The following is a 25,667-nucleotide window of genomic DNA, read 5'->3' on the forward strand; positions in this document are numbered from 1 at the left end:
GTCTGTCATCTGTTTACGGAAATATAGGGGGCTTCCATGTTTCTGGTAGTACAACGACTCTGGAAAAGTGCAGAGCAGAGAGTATTAGGCTTTGGCCTCACTGATTATCACTTCATACTTGGGGCCCACAATGTGCTGGGACCTCGGTACCGGTGGTGAGGACCACAACAATGTAATTTAGTCCCTGATACATAAACCTAGAATTACCGGTTCTGAGAGACGTGTCTCATATATAGACAGATACACGGCAGGTGATGTATTCAGTCTGTGTGTCTCCACAGATGGATCCAGGAGGAGAAATCCACCAGAGAGATGTCCCGGTCCTCTGTGTCCCCAGGACTGTCCGGAGGAGAATCACAACATCCCGGAGGATCATAAGGTAGATGACACTGAAGCCCCCACAACATCTGACCATAAAGTGATCGCAATATACGCCAATCAGCAGGGTGAGGAGGGGAGACTGTGATGTCTGTTCTGTGGTTACCTACTACTACTTCCATCATCTCATCATCACATGACACAATCTATTCCATCACTTTGAGTTTCCTACAGATGGATCCAGGAGGAGAAATTCACCAGAGAAGTTTTCCCGCTCTCTGTGTTTCCAGGACTGTCCAGAGGAGAATCATGATGTCCCGGAGGATTATCAGGTAGACGGTGCTGAGCCCTGTACCGGATCTGTATATGGGGGGACATTTCTGATCGAGGTCATAGACGTCACAGATTTTGGTGGTTTCCTGTATTGTGCTGATTGTTACATCTGATATATCAGGGGGAAGATCCGACTAAGAATAAAGTGAAGGAGGAGACAGAAGAAGAAGCGGTTATGAGGGAGGATCAGTCGTGTGTGAGTGATGAGAAGGAGGAGAATCCGGGAGATGTTTCCACAGGTATGTAATGTGACCGGCATGTGACTATGATGGCTGGCTTGTGTCGATGACCGGAGTGTTAGATCACGTGGAGTCTCCGCTGCAGTGAAGCTTTACTCCATTGTCTACATCACATCAAAAGTGTTCGGTGATGGCGCTGCTGCTCTTGTACAGTCCGGCGGTGCACCGATGAATAACGGGGCCACCTTCACACCTTCTCTTAATGATTTAGGAAGCACAAACAGTTAAAACCAGAAGTTTCCATCCACTATATAAAAGACACATCTGCATGTTTTTCTCAATATCTGCCATAAAATAAGAATAAACCTTTCCCGTTTTAGGTTAATTAGGATTACCATAATTATTAATATTCGCCAAATGACAGAATAATGAGAGAGAATGTTTTAAGACATTTTTATTACTTACTGCAAAGTCAAAAGTTTACATCCACTAAGACTACTGTGCCTTTAAACAATTCTGGACTGCCCATATGATGATGTCATGTGTTTGGAAGCTTCTGATAGTTTTTTTTTTGCCAACATCTGAATTAATTAGAGACACACCTGTGGATGCATTTTAATGCACACCTGAAACACACTGCTTCTTTGTGTAGCATCATGGGAAAGTCTAAAGAAATCAGCCAAGATATCAGGATGAGATTGGTGGACTTGCACAAGGACTGGCTCATCCTTGGGTATAATTTAACGATCCCTGAAGGTGCCTCATTCATCTCTACAAACAATTATACGCAAGTACAAACAAGATGGGAATGTCCAGCCATCATACCGCTCAGGAAGGAGATGGGTTCTGTGTCCCAGAGATGAACGTGCTTTGGACTGACATGTGCATATCAACCCAAGGACAAAAGAAAAAGACCTTGTGAAGATGATGGCGGAAGCTGGTAAGATTGTGTCACTATCCACAGGGTAACAAGTACTGTATCAACATGAGCTGAAAGGCCACTCTGCCAGGAAGAAGCCATTACTCCAAAAGAAACATAGAAAAGCCAGATTAGTGTTTGCAAATGCAGATAGGAACAAGAGACCTTATTTTTTGGAGACATCCTGTGGTCTGATGAAACTAAAATTGAACTTTTTGGGCATAATGACCATTGTTACGTTTGGATGAAATATGGAGAAGCTTGGAAGCCTAAGAACACCATCCCAACTGTGAAACATGGGGGGTAGGAGCATCATGTTGTGGGGTTGTTTCGCTGCAGGAGGGACTGGTGCAATTCACAGCATGGATGGTATCATGAGAAAAGAAGATTATGTTGCAATACTGAAGCAACATCTCAAGACATCAGCCAGGAAGTTAAAGCTTGGGTGCAAATGGGTCTTCTAAATGGACATTGACCCGAAGTATACTGCCAAATGGTAGCAAAGTGGCTTAAGGATAACAAAGTCAATGTTTTGCCGTGGCCATCACAAAGCCCTGATCTCAATCCTATTGAAAATTTATGGTCAAAGCTGAAAAGGCCTGTGTGAGCAAGACGACCTACAAACCGGGATCAGTTACACCAGTTCTGTCAGGAAGAATGTGCCCAAATTCCGACCAACTATTGTGAGAAGCTTGTGGAAGGAAATCCCAAACGTGTGACCCAAGTCATTCAGTGTAAGGGCAATGTTAACAAATACTAATGAAATGGATGGAAAATATTGACTTTGCAGTAAGTAATAAAAATTCCGTAACACATTCTCTCTCAGTCTGGCATTTGGCAAATATTAATAATTATGGTAATCCTAATTTACCTAAAACAAGAAACGTTTATTCTGATGTCATGTCAGATATTGAGAAAAACTTGCAGATGTGTCTTTATATATAGTGGATGGAATCTTCTGGTTTCAACTGTATTTAGTTTTCCTTTACCTTTGTGAATATTACTTCCATCCTTTGCTTCCATATTTATCTTCCACAAGTCCCGTGCTCCCACATAAATGACTGAGCTTGTGTTACAGGTTACGTCCTATGGATCTCGGTGATGTAGCAGCCTCTGCCTGGTGCTGACGAGTGACGACACATGTCACATGTAGAGTCGTCCTACCTGTCCCCTCAGTTTGCCTCCCACTGCCTCCTACACTGAGACCAATGTTCTGGTTCCTCTTCATCCAGGCCAGCTGCACAGTGGCATGAAGAGCCCTGTAGTAAGTCAGTAAGTACATGCTATGGAGGTGTGGGTCAGACATACGGCTGTCATCCCTCTGCCACTATGGAGGCCATCTTGGATGTAGGAGGACCAGAACACCGGTCTCAGTTGGAGGACAGCGGAGGACACCAGGTAGGTGACAGTACATGACAAATGTTTAGTCCCTCCTCTGTGCCGGCATGGAGAATTGCTTTATAAGGGATTACGAGCTTGTATGTACAAACAGCTGCGATGGCCACATTTAGAGTTGTCGTTATCTGACAATCATGTTGGTTTTTGAAACCTGATTCATTCAACATATAAACATGGAGACAAGATCCTGCCCCGAGCAGGAGCCCTTCATGCTGTATACTGGTTGGCCTGTGACTAAGTTTTTCATTTTAGCCCTCTGTGTGTTTGAGTTGGAAATCCCTGCTCTAGACAAACAAAACGTCTAGAAATCGTCCACCCATCTGAGTAACGTGAATAAATCTCTTTCCAATGGCAAAATACATAAATTCCAAAAAGAAGGTGTCCTCATTGATGTCCCCCCCATTTTTATTGTTTTACTAATAAATAGGATCAAATTATTTTCAACAAGAATTGTGTTACCAAAGAAAGAAAAACTCCTGTACGGATGCACAGCGGTTCCTCCTAGATTTATGAGTAACATGATAACGAGGTGTTACCATTCTCCATTTATGAGTCCCCCCACTTTCTGACACTCAGCACTGATAGGACAATGTAGGGGAATGCCCCTTTTGACAAAGGGAATGGTAACACCCAGATGTCAGTATTTTCTTACATTTATAGGTTGAATAGCAGAAGAACACAGCTTAGTGAAAAATAACATTATTACTCTGGAAATGTGAAGATAATAAACTTAAAAAAAAGAAATAAAAATCAATAGAAAACTGGATCTGTAAGGCCTATAATGTGGGTAATGTTTTTCACAAAAATCAACTTCAGTTGTACATGATAGAAGGCACACCAGAGAGAAGCCGTACTCCTGTTCACTATATAGAACATAGAAGTAAATCTTAATGTACATGGGAGAATTCACACAGGAGAGAAGCCGTATTCATGTTAAGAATGTGGGAAATGCTTTATAGATAAATTAAGTCTTGTTAAACATGAAGAAGTGACTCAAGATCGAAACTGTAATCATGTTCACTATGTGGGAAATGATTTATAAACAAATTGCATCATAATAACCCTTTCACTCCGAAGCCTGTTTTCACCTTCCTGACCCGGCTAATTTTTTTCTATTCTGACCACTGTCACTCTATGAGGTCATAACTCTGGAACGCTTCAATAGATTCCAATGATTCTAAGAATGTTTCCTTGTGACATATTGTACTTCTTGATAGTGGTAAAATTTATTTGGTATGACTTACGTTTATTTGTGAAACAATTGCAATTTTCAAACTTTTAAAATGTTATGCCCTTAAATCAGAGAGTTATATCACACAAAATAATAAATAACCTTTTCCACATGTCTACTTTACATCATCACAATTTTGGAAACACATATATTTTTTTTTTCAATGAAGTTATAAGGGTTAAAAGTTGATCAGCGTTTTCTCATTTTTACAACAAAATGTGCAAAACCATTTTTTAGGAACCACCTCACATTTGAAGTGGCTTTGAGGGGTCTATATAACAGAAAATACCCAAAAGTGACACCATTCTAAAAACTGCACCCCTCAAGGTTCTCAAAATCACATTCAAGTAGTTTATTAACCCTTCAGGTGCTTCACAGGAATTAATGGAATGTGGAAGTAAAAAATTAACATTTAATTTTTTTTCCCAAAAAATTTCCTTTTGAGACCAAATTTTTATTCACTTTCACAAAGATAACAGGAGAAAATGAAACATACAATTTGTTGTGCAATTTCTCCTGAGCATGCCAATACCCCATATGTGGGGGGGGGGGGAATCACTGTTTGGGCTCACAGCAGAGGTCGGAATGGAAGGAGCTCAATATGACTTTTTCAATGTAAAATTTGCTGGAATAATTAGCGGATGTTATGTTGCGTTTGGAGAGCCCCTGATGTACCTAAACAGTGGAAACACCCCACAAGTGACGCCACTTTGGAAACTAGACCCCTCAGGGAACATATCTATATATGTATTGAGCACCTTGAACCCCCAGGTGCTTCACAGAAATTTATAATGCTGAACCATGAAAATATAAAAAAATCTAATTTTTGCCACAAACATTTTTTAGCCACATATTTTCTATTTTCACAAGGGTAACAGGAGAAAATGGACCCCAATTTCTCCTGAGCTAACAGATACCCTATATGTGGTCAAAAACTACTTTTGAGGCACAGTGCAAAGCTCAGAAGGGAAGTAGCGCCATATTACAGTACTGATTTTGCTGCACGTTTTGGAGTGTGCCATGTTACATTGGCAGAGCCCATGAGGCAACAGAACCCTATACAAGTGACCCCATTTTACAAACTACACCTCTCAATTCATCTAGGGGTGCAGTGATCATATTGACACCACAAGTTGGCCACAGAATTTTATACCATTGGGCAGTGAAGAAAAAATAATTTATACTTTTAACACCGAGAATGTACGTTAGCCCCGCATTTCAAATTTTCATACTGGAAAATGGGTAAAAAATTGCACCAAAATTTGTTTCTCAATTTCTGTTAAATGTAGAAGTACCCCATATGTGGCTGTACCGTACTGCTTAGCCACACAGCAAGACTCAGGAGGAACATAAAGCTATTTGCCTCCTGGAGCTCAGATTTTCCTAGAATAGTTTGAGGACTCCATATACAGAGCCCCTAAGTGCTAGAAAAGCAGAATTCCCCCTCAAGTGACCCCATTTTATAAATTATACCCCTTTGTAAATTTATCTACAGGTGTAATGACGATTTTGACTCCATGGGCTTTTCCAGAAACGAGCAGCAGTGGATATTGCTGAGTGAAAATTGCAAACTACCACTGTAGTGACCAGTACATTGTAGTCACCAGTACATTGTAGTCACCAGTACATTATGCCCAGCTTGTGCTTCTGTAGACAGACACCTGTAAATTAGGCAGGCTCTCATCACTACAGAAATTCCAAACATGGGTACTAAATGTAGTTTGTTCACACTGGGGCTCAGAAGGGAGGAGGACATTTGGATTTGGGAGTGCAGAATTCACTGAATTTCTTTTGAGGGGCGAGAGCCATTTCGCTTTTCCAGATCCTTTGTACTACCAGTAATGTGGAAGCTCCCTATATTTCCATTAACAAATGACAGACCTGAGTGGGGACTTTTTTTGTAGATTGAACTTAAACTTTGATTGGGAATATTTGACATAACATTTTGGATCACATTTATCCTGTGCTCTCCCCTGAGCTCTTAAACCGGGGTTTCCATGTAAATCTCTAAAATACATGATTCAGACAGAACCTCTGGCAGAACATTCCCTATAATGAGGCAGATGGAGGCACTGTGGATGCCATAGAACCTGTGATTCGGCGGTGTCTGTCTTTTTTAGGATTGCATAAAAGTGCTGTTGGCCTCAGTTTTGTGCACTTCTGAAAAAAAGTACACCGCTGAACAGAGGACAGATGGAGTCCAGAGTAACACTGCTGCCTCATTATAGTGAATGGATCCCTCAGGGGTTTCATCTGAATCACGTCACTCGGAGATTTAGATGGAAACCCCAAGGAAAGTGCTCAGCGTAGAGCGCCAGGTAAATGTGATCCCAAACGTGATGTAAAATGTTCCCAATAAAAGCTTCAACTTAATCCACAAAAAATGCAAGTCCCCACTCAGGTCTGTCTTGTGTCAATGGAAATATAGGGGGCTTCCGCGATACTGGTAGCACAAAGGTCTTGGAAAAGCGAAATGGTTCCTCACCCGCCAAAAGAAATTCTGCAAATTTTCTGCTCCCAAATGGCCCCCTCCTTTCCGAGCCCCACAGTGTAAACCACATATTGTTTCCATGTTTGGCATTTCTGAAGCGATGAGAACCCGCCTAACTTAAGCTTGCACCTCATTGGCATATCCCAGTGGGTCATGGCACCTGCAAGCCATAACAGTAAAATCTGGCGCTCCTTGCCTTCTGAGATTGCATTGTACCTGAAAAATATTTCCCGATTACATGTAGGGTATTGGCGCACTCAGGAAAAAATGGACCTCAGTTTGTTGTGAAAAAAAATTCCTATTAGCCCTTAGAAAAATTAGAAACTTGGAACTAAAACAACATTTTTGTGAGGAAAATGTTATTTTATTGTTTTCACAGCTCAACATTATTAACTTCTGTGAAGCACCTGGGGGTCCAAGGTTCTCACCACACATCTAAATACATTCCATGAAGGGTCTAGTTTCCAAAATGGGTTTTCTTATCTGGGTTCACAAGAAAATCGAAGACATAATGACACCAGGCCCCAGGTAGGTGGAAGGCTGAGTCAGTTTCTTCAGAAAGAGGCTCTAACTCAGGTGCCAAGGGGGAAAAAGGGAAGGGGTTCTAGAGTCCCATATTCTTAAGGAAAAAGGCAGACCAATCATTCAGGACAAGGAAAAGGTCTAGATCAATTTTTAGTGGCCAAACACTTCAAAATGGAAATGATAGAGATGACAGTAAAAATTTTGTTTTCCGGACGTTTTATGACCACTATAGATCTCCGAGACGCCTACTATCATGAACCTATTTTTCAAAGCCATCAAAAATACCAGGGTGGCAGTCAACATACAAGGACGATTAGCACACCTACAACTCCAAGTCCTCCCCGTTTGCCTATCTATGGCCCCAGGGGTCTTCACAAAGATAGTGGCAGAAATGTCAGCACAAATAATGAAAGACATTTTATTCATCCTGTATATAGATGACTTCCTCATTGTGAGGAAGTCAGAAACCGGATTCAAACAGGCGGTGGGACATATCAGGCAGATAATGGACTCCCTAGCATGGGTAATAAACTTAAAAACATCACAGATAAAACCAGAACAGAAGAAGATTTTCTTAGGAATGTCGTTGGATTCAAAGAAACAAACTTATTTTCTCCCGGGTGAAAAGCTAAGGGAAGTGTGCAGATCAGTTTCGGGGTTGGTCAAAAATCCGGTTACTATCCTAAGAAGGGCTATGTCAATCATGGGAATATTAACATCTTGCATCCTGGCTGTAATCTGGGCAAGGTTCCACTTCAGAGTCCCTTCAGTGGGAAGTTCTGAAAGAAGAAAAAGCTGAAGGAAATTTGCATAAAATAATTATTGTCTCAAGAAGGACGCAACAATCTTTAAGGCAGTGGCAACACAAGACCAATTTGTCTGGCTGAGTTCATTTGGAAATCAAAACCCCAAAAATAATCACCACGGCCGCGAGCCCTTTTGGCTGGGGAGCACACACAGAGGGAAGAATCCTCCAAGAAAGATGGCCTGAAGAGTTGATGGACACCTCCTCCAGAAGGAAACTACTAACGGCCATCTGGCTGGCACTACTAAAAATCCTGCCAGATATAAAGAGACATGTAAATGTTTTATCGGACAACAAAAAAGCAGTTGCACAACAAGGGGGCGCGAGATCAAGATGTCTTATGATAGAAGCAGGCAATATAATGACTTTAGCGGAAGAAAACTTAAAGTGACTGTTGGCAAGTTATCTGAAAGGGGAGGAGAACACCGTGGCAGATTACCTCAGTCGTCACATGATAGACCAGGACGAGTGGTGGCTAAACCTGGAGATATTTAAAAAAAAAATAGTCAGGCGCTGGGGGCAACCCCAGATGGACTTGTTCGCAACAAATGAAACAAAAAATCTCAAAAGTTCTTCCTGGATCTAAAACACCTCCCATGTGAAGTTGACGCCCTTTTCCACAGATGGCCAAAGGAGATAGTTTATGCCTTTCCCCCAATTTCCTGGATTCCGATAGTTCTCAGGAAAATTCGGACGGACCAAGCCGAAGCGATATTAATAGCACCTTCTGGCCCAGAAGAATCTGATTCACCTGGCTACATCGGCTAACAGTTGGAGTATCATGGGTACTGCCGGAAATCCCAGATCATCACACGGGCCCATATTGTATCACAATGTGAGGGGTCTTCATTTGATGGCATGGTGCTTGAGCAGAAGCTTCTAGCAGCTAGAGGATGCTCAGAAAAGTTAGTCTCCACTCTTATGAAGTAAAAAAAAAAAATTACATTGGACATCTACTCTAGAATAAGGGGGAAAGTTCCTAACCTTTTCAGGGGCAGACCAGTTAAAAAAAAACACCCAGGTCCCCTGGATTCCAATTCTAGAATTTTTATAAAAACGTTGGGAGATTCCGTTGAAATAGAGTACCCTTAAAGTCCACACTGCAGCACTGGGGGCCCTCTTCGACCAAAAAATTGGTGATCAGCCCCTAATAATAAAAAAAAACTAAGGCGTTCAGTCACTCCGGGATAACCCCACAGCCCCAAGCCGCCCCTTCAGACGTAAACCTAGTTTTAAAAGCTTTTGTCAAATCTCCATTTGAGCCCTTATCAGATTGCTTGATTAAAGGTACCTTCACACTGAGCGACTTAAGAATGATATCGCTAGCGATCCGTGACGTTGCAGCGTCCTGGATAGCGATATCGTTGTGTTTGACATGCAGCAGCGATCAGGATCCTGCTGTGATATCGTTGGTCGGAGCTAGAAGGCCAGCGCCTTATTTCGTCGCTGGATCTCCCGCTGTCATCGCTGGATCCAGCGATGTCTTCACTGGTAACCAGGGTAAACATCGGGTTACTAAGCGCAGGGCCGCGCTTAGTAACCCGATGTTTACCCTGGTTACCATTGTAAATGTAAAAAAAAACAAACAGTACATACTTACATTCCGGTGTCTGTCCCCTCGCCGTCAGCTTCCCGCACTGACTGTGAGCGCCGGCCGGCCGTAAAGCACAGCGGTGACGTCACCGCTCTGCTGCCGGCGCTGAGACAGTGCAGGGAAGCTGAGGCCGGGGGACAGACACCGGAATGTAAGTATGTAGTGTTTTTTTTTTTTTTTACATTTACACTGGTAACCAGGGTAAACATCTGGTTACTAAGCGCGACCCTGCTCTTAGTAACCCAATGTTTACCCTGGTTACCAGGGGACTTCGGCATCGTTGGTCGCTGGAGAGCGGTCTGTGTGACAGCTCCCCAGCGACCACACAACGACGAAACAGCGACGCTGCAGCGATCGGCATCGTTGTCTATATCGCTGCAGCGTCACTTAATGTGACGGACCTTAAGTTTTTGACTCGGTTCTTACCAGATAAGGCTAGTTCAGGGCTAAGTATAACCCTTTCTCCCCAATGTGGTAACAACCTTTCACAGATCCTAGGAGATAGTTTTGTCACCTTCTTGTGATAAAAGCACGCTCCAAAAGGGCTATTTCTACATCCTGGGAAGAGAGTGCTAATTCTTTTCTGGAAGAAATCTGTAGGGCTGCCATGTGGTTCTCACCCTCCACTTTTTCAAGCACTACAGGTTAGATTCAGGATCTTACTTTTTCTGAGGAAAGTCTTGCAAGTGGTGGTTACTCCCAAGGGGATTCCTCTGAAATCTCTTCATGGTGCTGTTGTGGGGAATGGCTAAAATTATGATGATACTTATTGGTAATCGGATTTCCCAGAACCCACGATGGCACACTTCATTATTCTCACTCTTCTCACCTTTCCTTGGTGGATGGTCACGGTTGACTCACAGGGTGTTGCAGAAAATAAATGAATAACTTTATTACAGATGTAGTTATGTGCAGGGTATGGCATAATAAGACTGGAATAACATGTATTACCACCTAACTTGAATATATGTATGTCTACTAAACTAACCAACGGAGTTCCTCTCATACTCTGTAAAGCACTGACGTGTATTAGGGGCTCCGCCTTTTAAAGCTTTAGGGTTTCTGGTCCTTAGGGCAGATCCTCTCTCCATGGTGCTGTCGTGGGTTCTGGAAAATCTGATTACCAGTAAGTAATCATTATTTTTTAAGTCACAACAGATCCCAAAGAAAACGTAATAAAAAGCAAAAAATCCTCTTGTTAAACCAATAATATTATCAATAGAAACTACAGCTCGCCACTAAAAAATCAAGCCCTCACATCTCAAGGGGCAAATAAAACTATTTTGACACCATGATTTAACACTAAAAGCAGCCTCTTTATCAGCCTCCTGTTGGCGTCTATAGTTGTATCTGTATTATCCCTGAACACTATATATATATATATATATATATATATATATATATATATATATAGTGCCTTGCGAAAGTATTCGGCCCCCTGGAACTTTTCAACCTTTTTCCACATATCATGCTTCAAACATAAAGATACCAAATGTACATTTTTGGTGAAGAATCAAAATCAAGTGGAACACAATTGTGAAGTTGAACGAAATTTATTGGATATTTTACATTTTTGTGGAAATTCAAAAACTGAAAAGTGGGGCGTGCAATATTATTCGGCCCCTGTAACTTAATACTTTGTTGCGCCACCTTTTGCTGCGATTACAAGTCACTTGGGGAATGTCTCTATCAGTTTTGTACATCGAGAGACTGAAATTCTCGCCCATTCTTCCTTGGCAAACAGCTCGAGCTCAGTGAGGTTTGATGGAGATCGTTTGTGAACAGCAGTTTTCAGCTCTTTCCACATATTCTCGATTGGATTGAGGTCTGGACTCTGACTTGGCCATTCTAACACCTGGATACGTTTATTTGTGAACCATTCCAGTGTAGATTTTGCTTTATGTTTGGGATCATTGTCTTGTTGGAAGACAAATCTCCATCCCAGTCTCAGGTCTTTTGCAGACTCGAACAAGTTTTCTTCAAGAATGGTCCTGTATTTGGCTCCATCCATCTTCCCATCAATTTTAACCATCTTCCCTTTCCCTGCTGAAGAAAAGCAGGCCCAAACCATGATGCTGCCACCACAGTGTTTCACAGTGGGGATGGTGTGTTCAGGGTGATGAGCTGTGTTGCCTTTACGCCAAACATATTGTTTGGCATTGTTGCGAAAAAGTTAAATTTTGGTTTCAACTGACCAGAGCACCTTCTTCCACATGTTTGGTGTGTCTCCATGGTGGCTTGTTGCAAACTTTAAACAACAATTCTTATGGATAGCTTTGAGAAATGGCTTTCTTCTTGCCACTCTTCCATAAAGGCCAGATTTGTGCAGTTTACGACTGATTGTTGTCCTATGGACAGACAGTGCCACCTCAGCTGTAGATCTCTGCAGTTCATCCACAGTGATCATGGGCCTCTTGGCTGCATCTCCGATCAGTCTTCTCCTTGTTTAAGATGAAAGTTTAGAGGGACGGTCGGGTCTTGGTAGATTTGCAGTGGTATGATACTCCTTCCATTTCAATATGATCGCTTGCACAGTGCTCCGTGGGATGTTTAAAGTTTTGGAAATCCTTTTGTATTCAAATCCGGCTTTAAACTTCTCCACAACAGTATCACGGACCTGCCTGTTGTGTTCCTTGGTCTTCATGATGCTCTCTGTGCTTCACACAGAACCCTGAGACTATCACAGAGCAGGTGCATTTATACGGAGACTTGATTACACACAGGTGGATTATATTTATCATCATTAGGCATTGAGGACAACATTGGATCATTCAGAGATCCACAATGAACTTCTGGAGTGAGTTTGCTGCACTGAAAGTAAAGGGGCTAAATAATATTGCACGTTCCACTTTTCAGTTTTTGAATTTCCACAAAAATTTAAAATAACCAATAAATTTTGTTCAACTTCACAATTGTGTTCCACTTGTTGATTCTTCACCAAAAATTTACATTTGGTATCTTTATATTTGAAGCATGATATGTAGGAAATGGTTGAAAAGTTCCAGAGAGCCAAATACTTTTGCAAGGCACTGTATATATACACTGCTCAAAAAAATAAAGGGAACACTTAAACAACAGAATATAACTCCAAGTAAGTCAAACTTCTGTGAAATCAAACTGTCCTCTTAGGAAGCAACACTGTTTGACAATCAATTTCACATGCTGTTGTGCAAATGGAATAGACAACAGATGGAAATTATTGGCAATTATCAAGTCACACTCAGTAAAGGAGTGATTCTGCAGGTGGGGACCACAGGCCACATCTCAGTACCAATGCTTTCTGGCTGATGTTTTGGTCACTTTTGAATGTTGGTTGTGCTTTCACACTTGTGGTAGTATGAGATGGACTCTACAGCAAACACAAGTGGCTCAGGTAGTGCAGCTCATCCAGGATGGCACATCAATGCGAGCTGTGGCAAGAAGGTTTTCTGTGTCTCTCAGCGTAGATGACCTCCAGCAGGCCACAAATGTGCATGTGTCTGCACAAACGTTTAGAAACCGACTACATGAGGATGGTCTGAGTGCCCGAGGACCACAGATCGGGGTTGTGCTCACAGCCCAACACTGTACAGGATGCTTGGCGTTTGCCGCAGAACACTAGGATTGGCAAGTTTGCCACTGGCGCACTGTGCTCTTCTCAGATGAAAGCAGGTTCATACTGAGCACATGTAACAGACGTGACAGAGTCGAGACTTCATGGAGAGTGATCTGCTGCTTGCAACATCCTTCAGCATGACTGCTTTGACACTGGGTCAGTAATGGTGTGGGGTGGCATTTCTATGGAGGGCCACACAGCCCTCCATGTGATCGCCAGAGGTAGCCTGACTGTCATTAGGTACCCAGATGAGATCCTCAGACCCAATGTGAGACCATATGCTGGTGTGGGTTCCTCCTAATGCAGAACAATGCCAGACCTCATGTGGCTGGAGTCTGTCAGCAGTTCCTGCAAGATGAAGGCATTAAAGCTATGGAGTGGTCCGCCCGTACCCCAGACCTGAATCCGATTGAATACATCTGGGACATCATGTCTCGCACCATCCACCAACGTCACGTTGCACCACAGACTGTCCAGGAGTTGGCGGATGCTTTAGCCCAGGTCTGGGAGGAGATCCCTCAGGAGACCATCCGCCGCCTCATCAGCAGCATTCCCAGGCGTTGTAGGGAGGTCATCCAGGCACGTGGACGCCACACACACTACTGAGCATCATTTCCTTGACTTGAGGCATTTCCACTGAAGTTGGATCAGCCTGTAACTTAATTTTCCACTTTGATTTTGAGCATCATTCCAACTCCAGACCTCCGTGGGATATTAGTTGCAATTTACTTTGATCATTTTTAGGTTTTATTGTTCTCAACACATTCCACTATGTAATGAATAAAGATTTACAAATGGAATATTTCATTCAGTGATATCTAGGATGTGGGATTTTAGTGTTCCCTTTATTTTTTTGAGCAGTGTATATATGATTAATAACTATGTCATCCCTCATCTCCTCCACCAGCACACTCTGGGGTGTCAGTCACACTGCTGTGGGTGGTTTCCACGGCACAGTAGGATTGATTGACAGCAGTCCTGGACTAGTTTACTGACTGCAGGAAGGGACTATTAAAGTTCATTTTTAAAGACTTATTTAGCGTTATGGGTGTGGTGGACATATCACATGTGGAGCAGGTTCAGCTGCATATGGGCCAAGCAGTGTAGGGAGGCTCCAAGGGGCAGGGGACGCCCCCAGGAGGTGGTAGGGGAGGCCCCCAGGGGTTAAGGAGGCTCCAGGTTGTAGGGAGGATCCAGAAAATAGGGAGGATCTGAGGGGTTAGGGAGGCTCCGGGGTGTAGAGTGTCCAAGGGGGTAGGGAGGCTCTGGGTTGTAGGGAGGCTCCAGGGTGTAGAGTAGCCCAGGTGAGGTAGGAAGGCACCAAGGGGTAGAGGAGGCTCCAAGGGGAAGGGAGGCCCATTTGCACTACAGGATACTGCCAAGATACTGTGATCATTCCACTTCTACCTATATAGATTTTCCTTCTCAAACTTTGGGAGAAGAACTCCCCTGTATGTCTCTCTTTGGTCAATATATGGTTAATATATAGTTAATTATTGAAGAGGGAATGAGGGGGCAGACACAAGTCCTGCACAGGGACCATTAACAGTCAGTGTCCACCCCTGGAGCCTGTAATTAGGATTTAACCTCTTAATGTGCCTTCAGAGCTATTTCAGTCTTCTAATATTTCCCAGAATGCCCTTAAGCATACTGAGTACATAATTATGGTGGCTGGAGCTCGACTACTCCTGGATGTAGGGCCACTTTTTGACAACCCATTTGCATGCAGGAATGAAAGGATAAAATTCCATTTTTAATTGCGTGGACTCTTCTACATTAAGGGCATGATAGGAAGCTTGAGAGAGTGAAATGGCACTGGTGGTATATAAAATGGAATAAATCCTGATGACAGGTTCCCTTTAAGAACAGTCTATTTGCTGACTAATCTCTGCCACCCCTGACTCTTGCCAGTATCACCAGTTTATAAGTGTTATTCAATTTACTCATCATTGTGTTCGTTATGGCATGTAGTTGTCTTCCTTATTATCGGTACTTTGACGAGGGTCTTCAATGTGAGCTTCATAAAAAAGTTTTGAAATCCCCTTTTGTGTTGTAGAAAAAAATTCACATCCAATCTATCTTTCATCCTTATAGGAAATCCTTGGGAGGATAATGGATTATCTCTAAACTATAAAGAAGATATCATGAAGCACTCTAATGGAGAAAACCTCATTACCCTTCATGGACCTCCTGGATTTCACAGCACTTCACTTTCTTATAATCCTCCTAAACATGAGGAACCCTTTCCTGAGCAATCTCGCATTATTACCACAATTCCAGGTGACAAAGTGGATACAAGATTTCAGTGTTACCAGCAAATTACTAAAAGCTCAGATTTTTTAACACAACAAAAACAAAAAGGGGAAAAGCCATACTCCTGTTCAGAATGTGGGAAATGCTTTACAATGAAATCAAGATTTGTTATACATGAGAGAATTCACACAGGAGAGAAGCCATTTTCATGTTCTAAGTGTGGGAAATCCTACACAGATAAAGGAAGTCTTATTACACATGAAAAAATTCACACAGTAGATAAGCCATATTCATGTTCAGAATGTGGGAAATGCTTTACATATAAAATGTGTCTTGTAACACATCAGAGAATTCACACAGGAGAGGAGCCATATTCATGTTCAGAATGTGGGAAATGTTTTAGAGATAAATCAAATCTTGCTAAACATCAGAGAATTCACACAGGTGAGAAGCTGTATTCGTGTTCAGAATGTGGAAAATGCTTTACAAATAAATCAATATGTGTTAGACATGAGAGAATTCACACAGGAGAAAAGCCATTTTCATGTTCAGAATGTGGGAAGTCTTTCACAGACATAGGAAGTCTCATTAAACATCAGAGAATACATACAGGAGAGACTCCATATTTATGTCTAGAATGTGGGAAATGTTTTAGAGATAAATCAAATCTTGTTAAACATCAAAGAATTCACACAGGGGAGAAACCGTTTTCATGTTTACAATGTGGAAAATGCTTTGCACGTAAAGCACAACTTCGTAAACATCAGAAAATTCACACTGTAGAAAAGCCGTATTCATTCGTTTACCCTGAGTACTGCTTTACAGATAAATCAAGTGTTGTGACAAACGAGAGAAGCCTTATTCATGTTCAGAATGTGGAAAATCTTTTATAAATAAATCAAGTCTTATTAGACATGAGAAATTTCACAGTTGATAAGTAATATTCATGTTCACTATGTGAGAAATCTTTGGTAAATAAATCTTGTTTGACATGAGAGAAATCATACAGGAAAGAAACTATGTTCTGTGTTTTACAAATTTGAATAAACATTGCTCTGCATAATGAGTCCACTCTTTTATATAAGATTGTAATTAATATCTCACTGAACACGAGAACAATTTGTAAAATGTTCCTGTCCCCCATGACCAGCACCATACAAGAGAGGGAATCCACCCCACAAGGACATGAAATCTACTGAATTAAATAAAAGGTAGCACCTCTCCACTTTGTCAGTTGGCTTCCTGTTCTTGAGTGAAGCTGAAGAATCAGGAGCAGAAAGTCAAGAAGGAAACTTACCCAGGTCTTGCCCAGTGTCTTGGAAGAACGGCTCTTTGTTGTGCCGGTTTCAGGTCCTGGAAGCACCACCGCTGGTCCACTGGGGATTGTGCGGATGGGAGCACTGGAGTCCTTTTGGATGTCTACCAGCAGCGTTGTCCCGGTTCTGAGAATAGGCAGGGCAAGCTGGGGTTGGCACATCCTGATGACGAGCACACCGGAGACTTCTGACACAAAGTGTTGGATTGCACTTTCGGGGGGTACGGAGGAGGCATGCACAGGGGAGATGGCTTGAAGGTGGTGATACGTTAGACCCTATTTTCACTACAAAACAAACCCGGGAAGATTTTAATTCTGAATCTTTTTTAAATGATGTTGCCCGCACACTTCAAAGTAATGCCTAGCATCCGATTCGTTAAAGCTAGTTGTCACCATCATTAAATACCAATGCGGTGAGCCGGTGATGTAAAAAGAGGCTTGAAATCTATAGCGAGCAGTCAGATCATTAAACAAAAGAGGCAGTGGCTGTATGATTTTAACAATTACAGGACAAATCTGTGTTTGGCTGCTAGTGTGTGCGCCCTGATGGACGACATGGATGTCGCTGATGATGTTTTTCTGAGCCGCTCTAAAAACTGTTATAGACCTGGTGGTTAGGAGCACCTGAAATGACCTGATAGTCAAACTGCAAAAATAGAGCGAGCTCTGGGAAGTGGGAGCTCTGCTGACCGCAACTCTGATCCTATTATCACACACTAGAATTAGCCGTGGATCGTGCCTGACTCTGCCTAGACGACTCTTCACAGCCTGAGAGGTAACTACCCCTAAAGAGAAATATAGCCTCACCTTGCCTCAGAGAAATTCCCCAAAGGAAAAGGGCAGCCCCCCATATATATTGACTGTGAGTTAAGAGGAAGGCACAAACATAGGAATGAGACAGGTTTCAGCAAAGGAGGCCAGACTGACTAAATAGACAGAAGATAGATAAAGGGAACTTTGCGGTCAGCACAAAAAAACTACAAAAAGCCACGCAGAGTGAGCAAAAAACCACCGCACCGACTCACGGTGCGGTAGGTGCCACTCTGCAACCCAGAGCTTCCAGCTAGCGAGACAATATCATAATAGCCAGCTGGACAGAACTTAGCAGGTACTCAGAAATATATTCAGCACACAAATGAACAACAAAATGAGCTTAGCAGGGACTTAGCTTCTGTTGCAGTAGACAGGTCATCAGGAGATCCAAGTGAGATCTGAACCAGTACTGATACATTGACAGCTAGCATCAAGTAACGATCTGAGCAGAGTTAAATAGAGGAACCAGCCCAGTCCTAAACGATGCAGCTGAGGAAGCCACTTCCAGACCAGCAGCTCCACTTTCAGCCACCAGAGGGAACCCACGGACAGAACTCACAGAAATACCATTCCTGACCACAGGAGGGAGTTCAGGAACAGAGTTCACAACAAAAAACATACACACATCATCCCTGATGATCAATTAGTGAGTTTTAGTGACATTCCAGCATTTGAAAAATATTTGGGGATTGTCATTAAAGTACTGTACTATAGTAAGGGTGATTGGCGTTACTTTCAGTCCGGCAATACAGCTAATGGTAAAACCGTATTCATATTGTTCCAAGATAACCACTGCTATGGGATCAAAAATATGAAAGGCTTTATCGGAGATGCTTACTTTTGTGAGTGGTGCAATTCGGTGTTTCATCACAAGAACAGCCATTCCTGTCAATATTTTTGTAAAGCCTGTCAGAGAGAGAATTGTGTAGAAAGCAGTGCCGACCAACAGCCCAGATGCCCTGTTTGCAGGGTTTATTGTCGCTCGAGCGAGTGCTTAGATTATCGCGCACAATTGACTGTAGGCGATCTAGCATTCTGCAGGCTTAAAACATTTTGTGATGCATGCAACCGTTTTGTGTTCAGAAATAGCGAGACTGAGCATAAATGTAATGGTTTGCGCTGCCCTGTATGTCAAGCCCGTATAAATAAATTCAATGAGCATCTTTGTTACATGCGGCGGTATGTACCAAAGGAGGAAACTGATCAATATATATTTTACGACTTTGAATGTATGCAGGAGACAGGTACGCACATCCCAAATTATATTTATGGTACGCCTTCCTGAGAATTTGAAGGTGAATCATGTACACATGACTTTGTACAGTTCTTTACCAGTGGAAAATTTTCAGGTTATACATTTATGGCCCGCAATGCAGGACGGTATGATTCTTACTTTATTGTTAAGGAACTGATTTTTGAAAAGGTGGCCGTCTCTTGTGTGTGACACTACCCAATTTGTCTATAATGTTCATAGACTCTCTAAATTTCATACCCATGAAACTTAGTAAATTACCACAGGCCATGGGTTTTTCAGGCGGCAAAGGGCATTTTCCACACTTTTTTAATACCAGAGAATACCAAAACTATGTAGGCCCCATACCTGATGTGAAATATTATGGGGTAGAGTACATGTCACCTGGTCAAAAGGTAGAGTTCATGGAGTGGCATGAGAGTCAGAAACATACAGTTTTTGATGTCATGGTAGAGATAAAATCGTATTGCAAACAGGATGTTGAAATTTTGAGAAGCTCCTGCGAGATCTATAGAGAGTGTATTATGCAAATGGCACAGAAAAATGTTAAAAAATACTGTAAGCGTCAAAAGCAAAGGATTGTAGTGAGCAGATGTGTTGATCCTTTTCAGCTCATCACCCTGGCCTCGGTGTGTATGGCAATGTACCAGTTTAAATTTCTTCCAAAAAAGACCATCGCCATTTTGCCTGGTGATAATTATCAGCAGGCAAAAAAGCGCTACTCGTCACCCGCTATACAATGGCTCATGTATGTAGCTCACTCCGAGAACATTGACATCCGACACACTTTGAGAGGCGGTGAAAAACAAGTCGGGAAATATTTTCTAGATGGTTATGCCTATGTTAGCGGCCAACACATAGCCTTTGAATTTCAGGGATGTTTTTACCACGGGTGCCCTGTGTGCTATAATGAAAATGACACAAATAAGGTCACAAACACGTCCTACGGCCAATTATATTATGCCTTTTAGCTAAAAAGCGCTACTTACAGGGCTGCGGATACACAATAAGAGTGATGTGGGAGCATGAGTTGAATTAAATGGTTGAAACTGATTCTAACCTTCAAACATTTCTCCGCCAAATGAAATTCCCTGTTCCTTTAGACCCCCGTGATGCACTTTATGGGGGCCGAACTATCGCCATTAAGCTCTATCACCAGCTGGCATCTGGGGAGACTTTACATTACTATGATTTCACCAGTCTGTATCCCTTTGTAAACAAAACTAAAACATACCTGTAGGCCACCCAGACATCATCTACGACAATTTTGGATTCATTAAAAAATACTTTGGCATTGCTAAAGTCACGGTCTATCCGCCGAGAGATTTAGTTTTTCCTGTTCTACCTGTAAAACTCAACAAAAAAATTAATGTTTCCCCTCTGCTACACATGCGCTGTAAATTCACAGACAGATATTTGTGCCCATAGTGACGAAGAATGTGCCCTGACAGGCACCTTGTGCACTATAGAGCTTGAGATGGTGGTATCGGATCGCACACATCTATGAAATATGGCATTTTCCTAAAACCACTGATGAACTGTTTGCTCCCTACATTAAATTACATCTTAGGGATAAGCAGGAAGCCTCTGGTTATCCTAGCTGGTGCACTGATTAAATCAAGAAAAGGCAGTACATTGACTCCTTTCTTGAAAAAGAAGGTGTACAATTCCGGTCAGAAAATATAGCTGTTAATCCTGCTAAAAGACAGATCTCCAAGCTTTTCTTAAATACTTTATGGGGAAAGTTTGCTCAGAGATCTAGTCTATCATGTACCAGCATTGTTAGGGATCCAGATGAGCTTTTTAAGTATTTATTCCTGCCTTACTATGACATTTCAATGTTACATTTCCTTGATGATGACACCGCAACCATTAACTGGAAATATGCAAAAGGCCACCACACACTCAACAAAAACACAAACATTTTTATAGCGTGTTTTACAACAGCGTATGCTCGGTTAGAGCTCTATTCGCTGCTGGACCGGCTGCCGGAGAGGTGCCTTTATCACGACACAGATTCAGTTATTTTTATACATAGGGAAGGTGAGTGGCAACCGCCATTATGCGATTACGTGAGGGAGCTGACCAGTGAAATACCCGATGGTACACACATCACAGAATTTGTATCCGCGGGCCCCAAAACTTATGGATACAAACTCAACACCAGTAAAACTGTCTTAAAAGTGAAGGGTATAACACTAAATGTCGGTAACTCTCAATCTATCAATTTCAACAGTCTAAAAGATCTAGTTCTGGACTACCCGCGTAATTCTGACACAGATACTCAGAAACGTATTGTCGTACAGCAGCCGTCCATTGTGAGAAATAAAAAGTACTGGGATATTGAGACAAGGCCATTACGCAAAACACAAAAGTGCGTTTACACAAAGCGGCGACTATTAGACGATTTCACCACATTACCTTTTGGGTATTAGTCAAATATTGTGATGGATACGCGTCTGCAACACCCATTCTCATGCATTCTAGCAGGAGCGTCTAATTCTGGAAAGAGCTATTTTGTAAAACAACTGCTATATAATATTGAAACTAATGTTTCTCAGAAACCTGATAATATTGTTTGGTTTTATTCGTGTTGGCAAAAACTATATGATGAAATCTCTCTCTCTTTTCCCAACGCCAGATTTGTGGAGGGTCTGCCGAATACATTCGTAGATGACGAATTATTCCCACTAGACAAGGTGAATTTGACTATTGTTAATGATCTCATGGAGAGTGCTAGTGAAAATTGTGAGATAGAAAAAGCATTCACCAAGTATGTGCACCACAGAAATCTCAGCATTTTCTACCTGGTACAAAACATATTTTGCCAGGGTAAGAAAGGCCGCACAATAAATTTAAACACAAAGTACATGGTGCTTTTTAATAATCCTCAAGATAAATTACAAATTTTAACTCTAGCTCGCCAGATGTACCCTGGAAAAACACGTTTTTTCCTAGCAGCTTTTGAGGATGCCACGCGGGAGCCTTATGGGTATTTGCTGGTAGATTTGAGAGCTAATACCCCTGAGGATCTTCACTTAAGGACTGGATTGTTTCCACCAGCGTTGCCTGCTGTCTATGTTCAAAAGAAAAACACTTCTAAAAAGTGAATTTTATGCGGAATCAGACATTCTACGCTGTGTGCGCTGTGATGTAAAGATGTCTGAGAGACTCCGGCGTAACTGGGCTCTCTTAAAAACTCTGGTGAAAGCAACCCCCGCTGTCAGAAAGTCTATTTTGTGTAATGCAAGTGGAGTGCCCCCACATAGTAGGGCAGTGGGGTACTCAGTACCGGGTCCCTCTGTCTCGGTTCTGGGGATGTCACGGTGGCCCGACCCGGTCCGTGGCCCTTCTGAGGGGTGTCCAATTAAAGGTGAAGTTTGTACGGTGTTCGTGACGCCACCTGTGGTATTCGCTCAGGGTGACCGACGCTGCTTAGGGGTCCACTGGGGTGATGTTATGGCAGCTAGATGGTGTACCTTCCCACAGGTGAAGTATGTCCCCAGGGCTTCCCAAAGGTGTAGGTGGTATGGTGGACGATGTACGGTGCAATGAATAACGAGGACACAAGGTTGCAGTCTCTTTACCTTTTACTGAAGACTCCAGTCCACAGTCCAGAGCACTGATCACAGGGCTGGCAGAGTCTGGCCAGTCCGAAGGCACATCCAGAGCTCCCTTGTGCAGGTGGAAATCAGTAGCCTTCCTACTAGCGCCTGTGTGTTGTAGTACCTCCCTGCTGAGCACCACGGGATAGTCCTCACAACTTTCGTGGATGTTTCTGATGTTCTCTCTCTCTCTGTCCCCCAGATGATATGGATAGGACAACCCGTATGACGGGGTAAGCCTGGAGCTATTTTATAGGGACCCTAGAGACACCCCTCTCCCACAAATTGTCTCCGTGTCTTCATAGGTATTAAGGTCGGGCAACCAACTTGAAATTGACTGTCCTGCCGGTCTCTGAAGTAATGCGTAGAGCCTATTACTCCCTCGGTGTTCCGGCCACCGGCTACGCGCCTCAGAACGAGGCTGCCGATCTTGAGGCAGAACTCCTCCCGGTATTATCTCCTTGTGCTGTGACTTCGTTTCTCACTCTCCACAATACAATTCACTTCTTGTCCTTTCTTAGGATGTCGCCGCAATGGGGTGCAGGCGCAGCTCCGTAACGCTCTATCTCCTGCTATGTCTCTGTCAGGATCCCACCCCTGACAGGGACCCTCTGCAGCTCAGATGTTCCTCCTTCTCCCCCCTGTCTGCCTGACAGGTCCTCTCTGGGTCAAACCCAGGTAGCTTCTGACTAACTTCCTATCCAACCCACCAGTTTTACCCATGTGTGAGGAGTGGCCTAGTAGATAGAACCTTTGCTCCCCCTGGCGGACTGGAGTGTGAAGTGTAGTGTGTGACTGTGATACCTGACAAGGTAAACTCCTTTAGTACCATCAGACGTAATATCACTCCCCCGGTGGAAGAGCGACATTACTGCAACGACCAGGACTCTGGGGCGCTGCACAAGCAATGATTTAATTACAGCCATAGGCGAGATTGCTTTAAACATCTTAAAAGGCAGGATTCCGCTGAAAGAGCATCAAAAAGGCATATTAAAGAAGTGGCGTAAAGCTATAAGAACCCTGAGCGACAGATCTCAGCCCATAAAGAAAAAGAAGGGTCTACTAAAGCAGACCGGCAGGTTTATCGGCCCTCTGTTAGGTTTTGCAATTCCAATAATAACAAGCCTGCTAACAGGCAAATAATGGAGCATACAGAGAAAATGTATCTAGTCCCCAAACAGGAGCTAGTCAAACTAAGACCCAGTACTACAGATAACATACGCGAAAGTGTTATTCGTCGCCTTGATGGTGAAATTAACGCCATTTTACAACGTCGTGACACAATGTGAAAATTAAAATGTATAGCTCCGTGCTACAGCGCTACTTGTTACATACGCGGCACAGTTCAAAAGAAGTAACGACTTTAAATCTCGTTAGCACTCCTGATCCTGATCAGCAACAATTGTCAAATACCAACTCTGATAAAAATCAAGAGGTCGCTGAAATTGTCTGCCATATAAACCAAAGATATAAAAAGAATGCTGAATTTTTACTAAACAGGTTACTGTAGAATAAAAATGTTACAGCCTGGAATAATAAAGCCGATTTTATTTTCAAAGGAGCCATAATACCAGGGTCTAACTTACTGTATTTGGTACGTAGTACAACACAGAGTCATGCTCTGACCAGCAGAAATTTACCTCCGGGTTGGGATTCAGTTATGCAGGCTATGGCAGAGCTAAATATACCGTCTACAGTTGTGGGTAATCCCACTACTAGGAAGCTTTTAGATGAATTAAAAATTTCCAGCAGTGAGGGAAGCGCTGTATCTACACCACAGAAGCTATCCCCGCCACCCCGTACAATTCAATCTTTACATTCACCGTCATTAGGCACAGGGCCAGCTCCAGGTTTTTTAGGGCCCCAAGCAAAATAGTCTCAGTGGGCCCCCCCTTTAACACATACCACGATTCATGATCGCATATAACACAGCCACGCAGTATATAACAGCCATGTAGTATATAACAGCCCACGTAGCATATAACACAGCCACGTAGTATATAGCACTGCCCACGTAGAATATAACAGCCCATATAGTATACAGCACAGCCACATATTATATAACACAGCCCACGTAGTATATACCACGGCCCATGTAATATATAGAACAGCCATGTAGTATATAGCACAGCCCACGTAGCATATAACAGCCCATATAGTATATAGCACAGCCACATAGTATATAACATGGCCCAAGTAGTATATAGAACAGCCATGTAGTATATAGCACAGCCCACGTAGCATATAACAGCCCATATAGTATATAGCACAGCCACATAGTATATAACATGGCCCAAGTAGTATAGAGAACAGCCATGTAATATATAGCACAGCCCACGTAGCATATAACAGCCCATATAGTATATAGCACAGCCCACGTAGTATATAATACAGCCATGTAGTATATAGCACAGACATGTTTTATACAGCACAGCCCCCCTCCCCCCAAGAATGGCCCCATAGTCCAGTACACACTGTTATAGTTACAAAAAAAAACACTACTCACCTCTCAACGTGCCCACGCTGCTCCCTGCTCTGGTCTCGGTGGCTGCCGCTGCACTGCCTGACACACTGCGGGTGCGCGATGACCTCATCGCGCACCCCCAGCGGCAGTTTCAGAGTGGGGAATGATGGGAGAGGGAGCGTCAGGTGACGCTCTCTCCTCCATCATTTGCTTTGAACTTTACTGGCAGACGCCGGTATAGTTCAATGCGGCGTCGGTGGAATTGGTGCTGGTGACAGGTGGGCCCTCCTGCCTCACAGAGGCCCCATAGCGGCTGTGTGATGTGCCGCTAGCTGAGGGCCCCTAGGGGAGCGGGAGCCCTAGGCAGCTGCCTGCCCCTATCCCTGGCCCTGAATGGGCCTCCCTGTCTCGCCTGGGCCCCAGCACTTGCCCGGGTACGCCGGGTGCTGACACTGGCCCTGGGTAGAGACCTTTTTTAGGTAGCAGAGTTCCGCGTGTGGTGCATAGAGCCTGGTGTGTTACAAACCATGTGTAAAATGAGAATCACAGTGAGGCCGGAGTCACACTACAGCGAGAT

The 25,667-nt window shown here is 43.1% G+C and overlaps 2 protein-coding genes across 2 annotated transcripts in view; both read left to right on the forward strand.

Annotated features, from left to right (window-relative positions):
- Positions 1-25,667, forward strand: part of LOC143793583 (uncharacterized) — a 142,911-nt gene that overhangs the window by 13,420 nt on the left and 103,824 nt on the right. The window lies entirely within an intron of this gene.
- LOC143793573 (uncharacterized) lies at positions 454-16,706 on the forward strand. Its single transcript, XM_077280646.1, has 3 exons — positions 454-650; positions 773-890; positions 15,483-16,706. Exons 2-3 carry the CDS (start codon positions 827-829, stop codon positions 16,532-16,534), a joined length of 1,116 nt encoding a protein of 371 aa, XP_077136761.1. The 5' UTR covers positions 454-650; positions 773-826; the 3' UTR covers positions 16,535-16,706.

Source organism: Ranitomeya variabilis, chromosome 1 (genome assembly GCF_051348905.1).
Source record: "Ranitomeya variabilis isolate aRanVar5 chromosome 1, aRanVar5.hap1, whole genome shotgun sequence".
Taxonomy (NCBI): domain Eukaryota; kingdom Metazoa; phylum Chordata; class Amphibia; order Anura; family Dendrobatidae; genus Ranitomeya; species Ranitomeya variabilis.

Coding starts and splice junctions, on each gene's coding strand:
- LOC143793573 (XM_077280646.1), top strand. CDS start 827: ATGAGGGAGGATCAGTCGTGTGTGAGTGATGAGAAGGAGGAGAATCCG. Junction 891..15,482: donor TCCGGGAGATGTTTCCACAG/GTATGTAATGTG, acceptor TCATCCTTATAG/GAAATCCTTGGGAGGATAAT.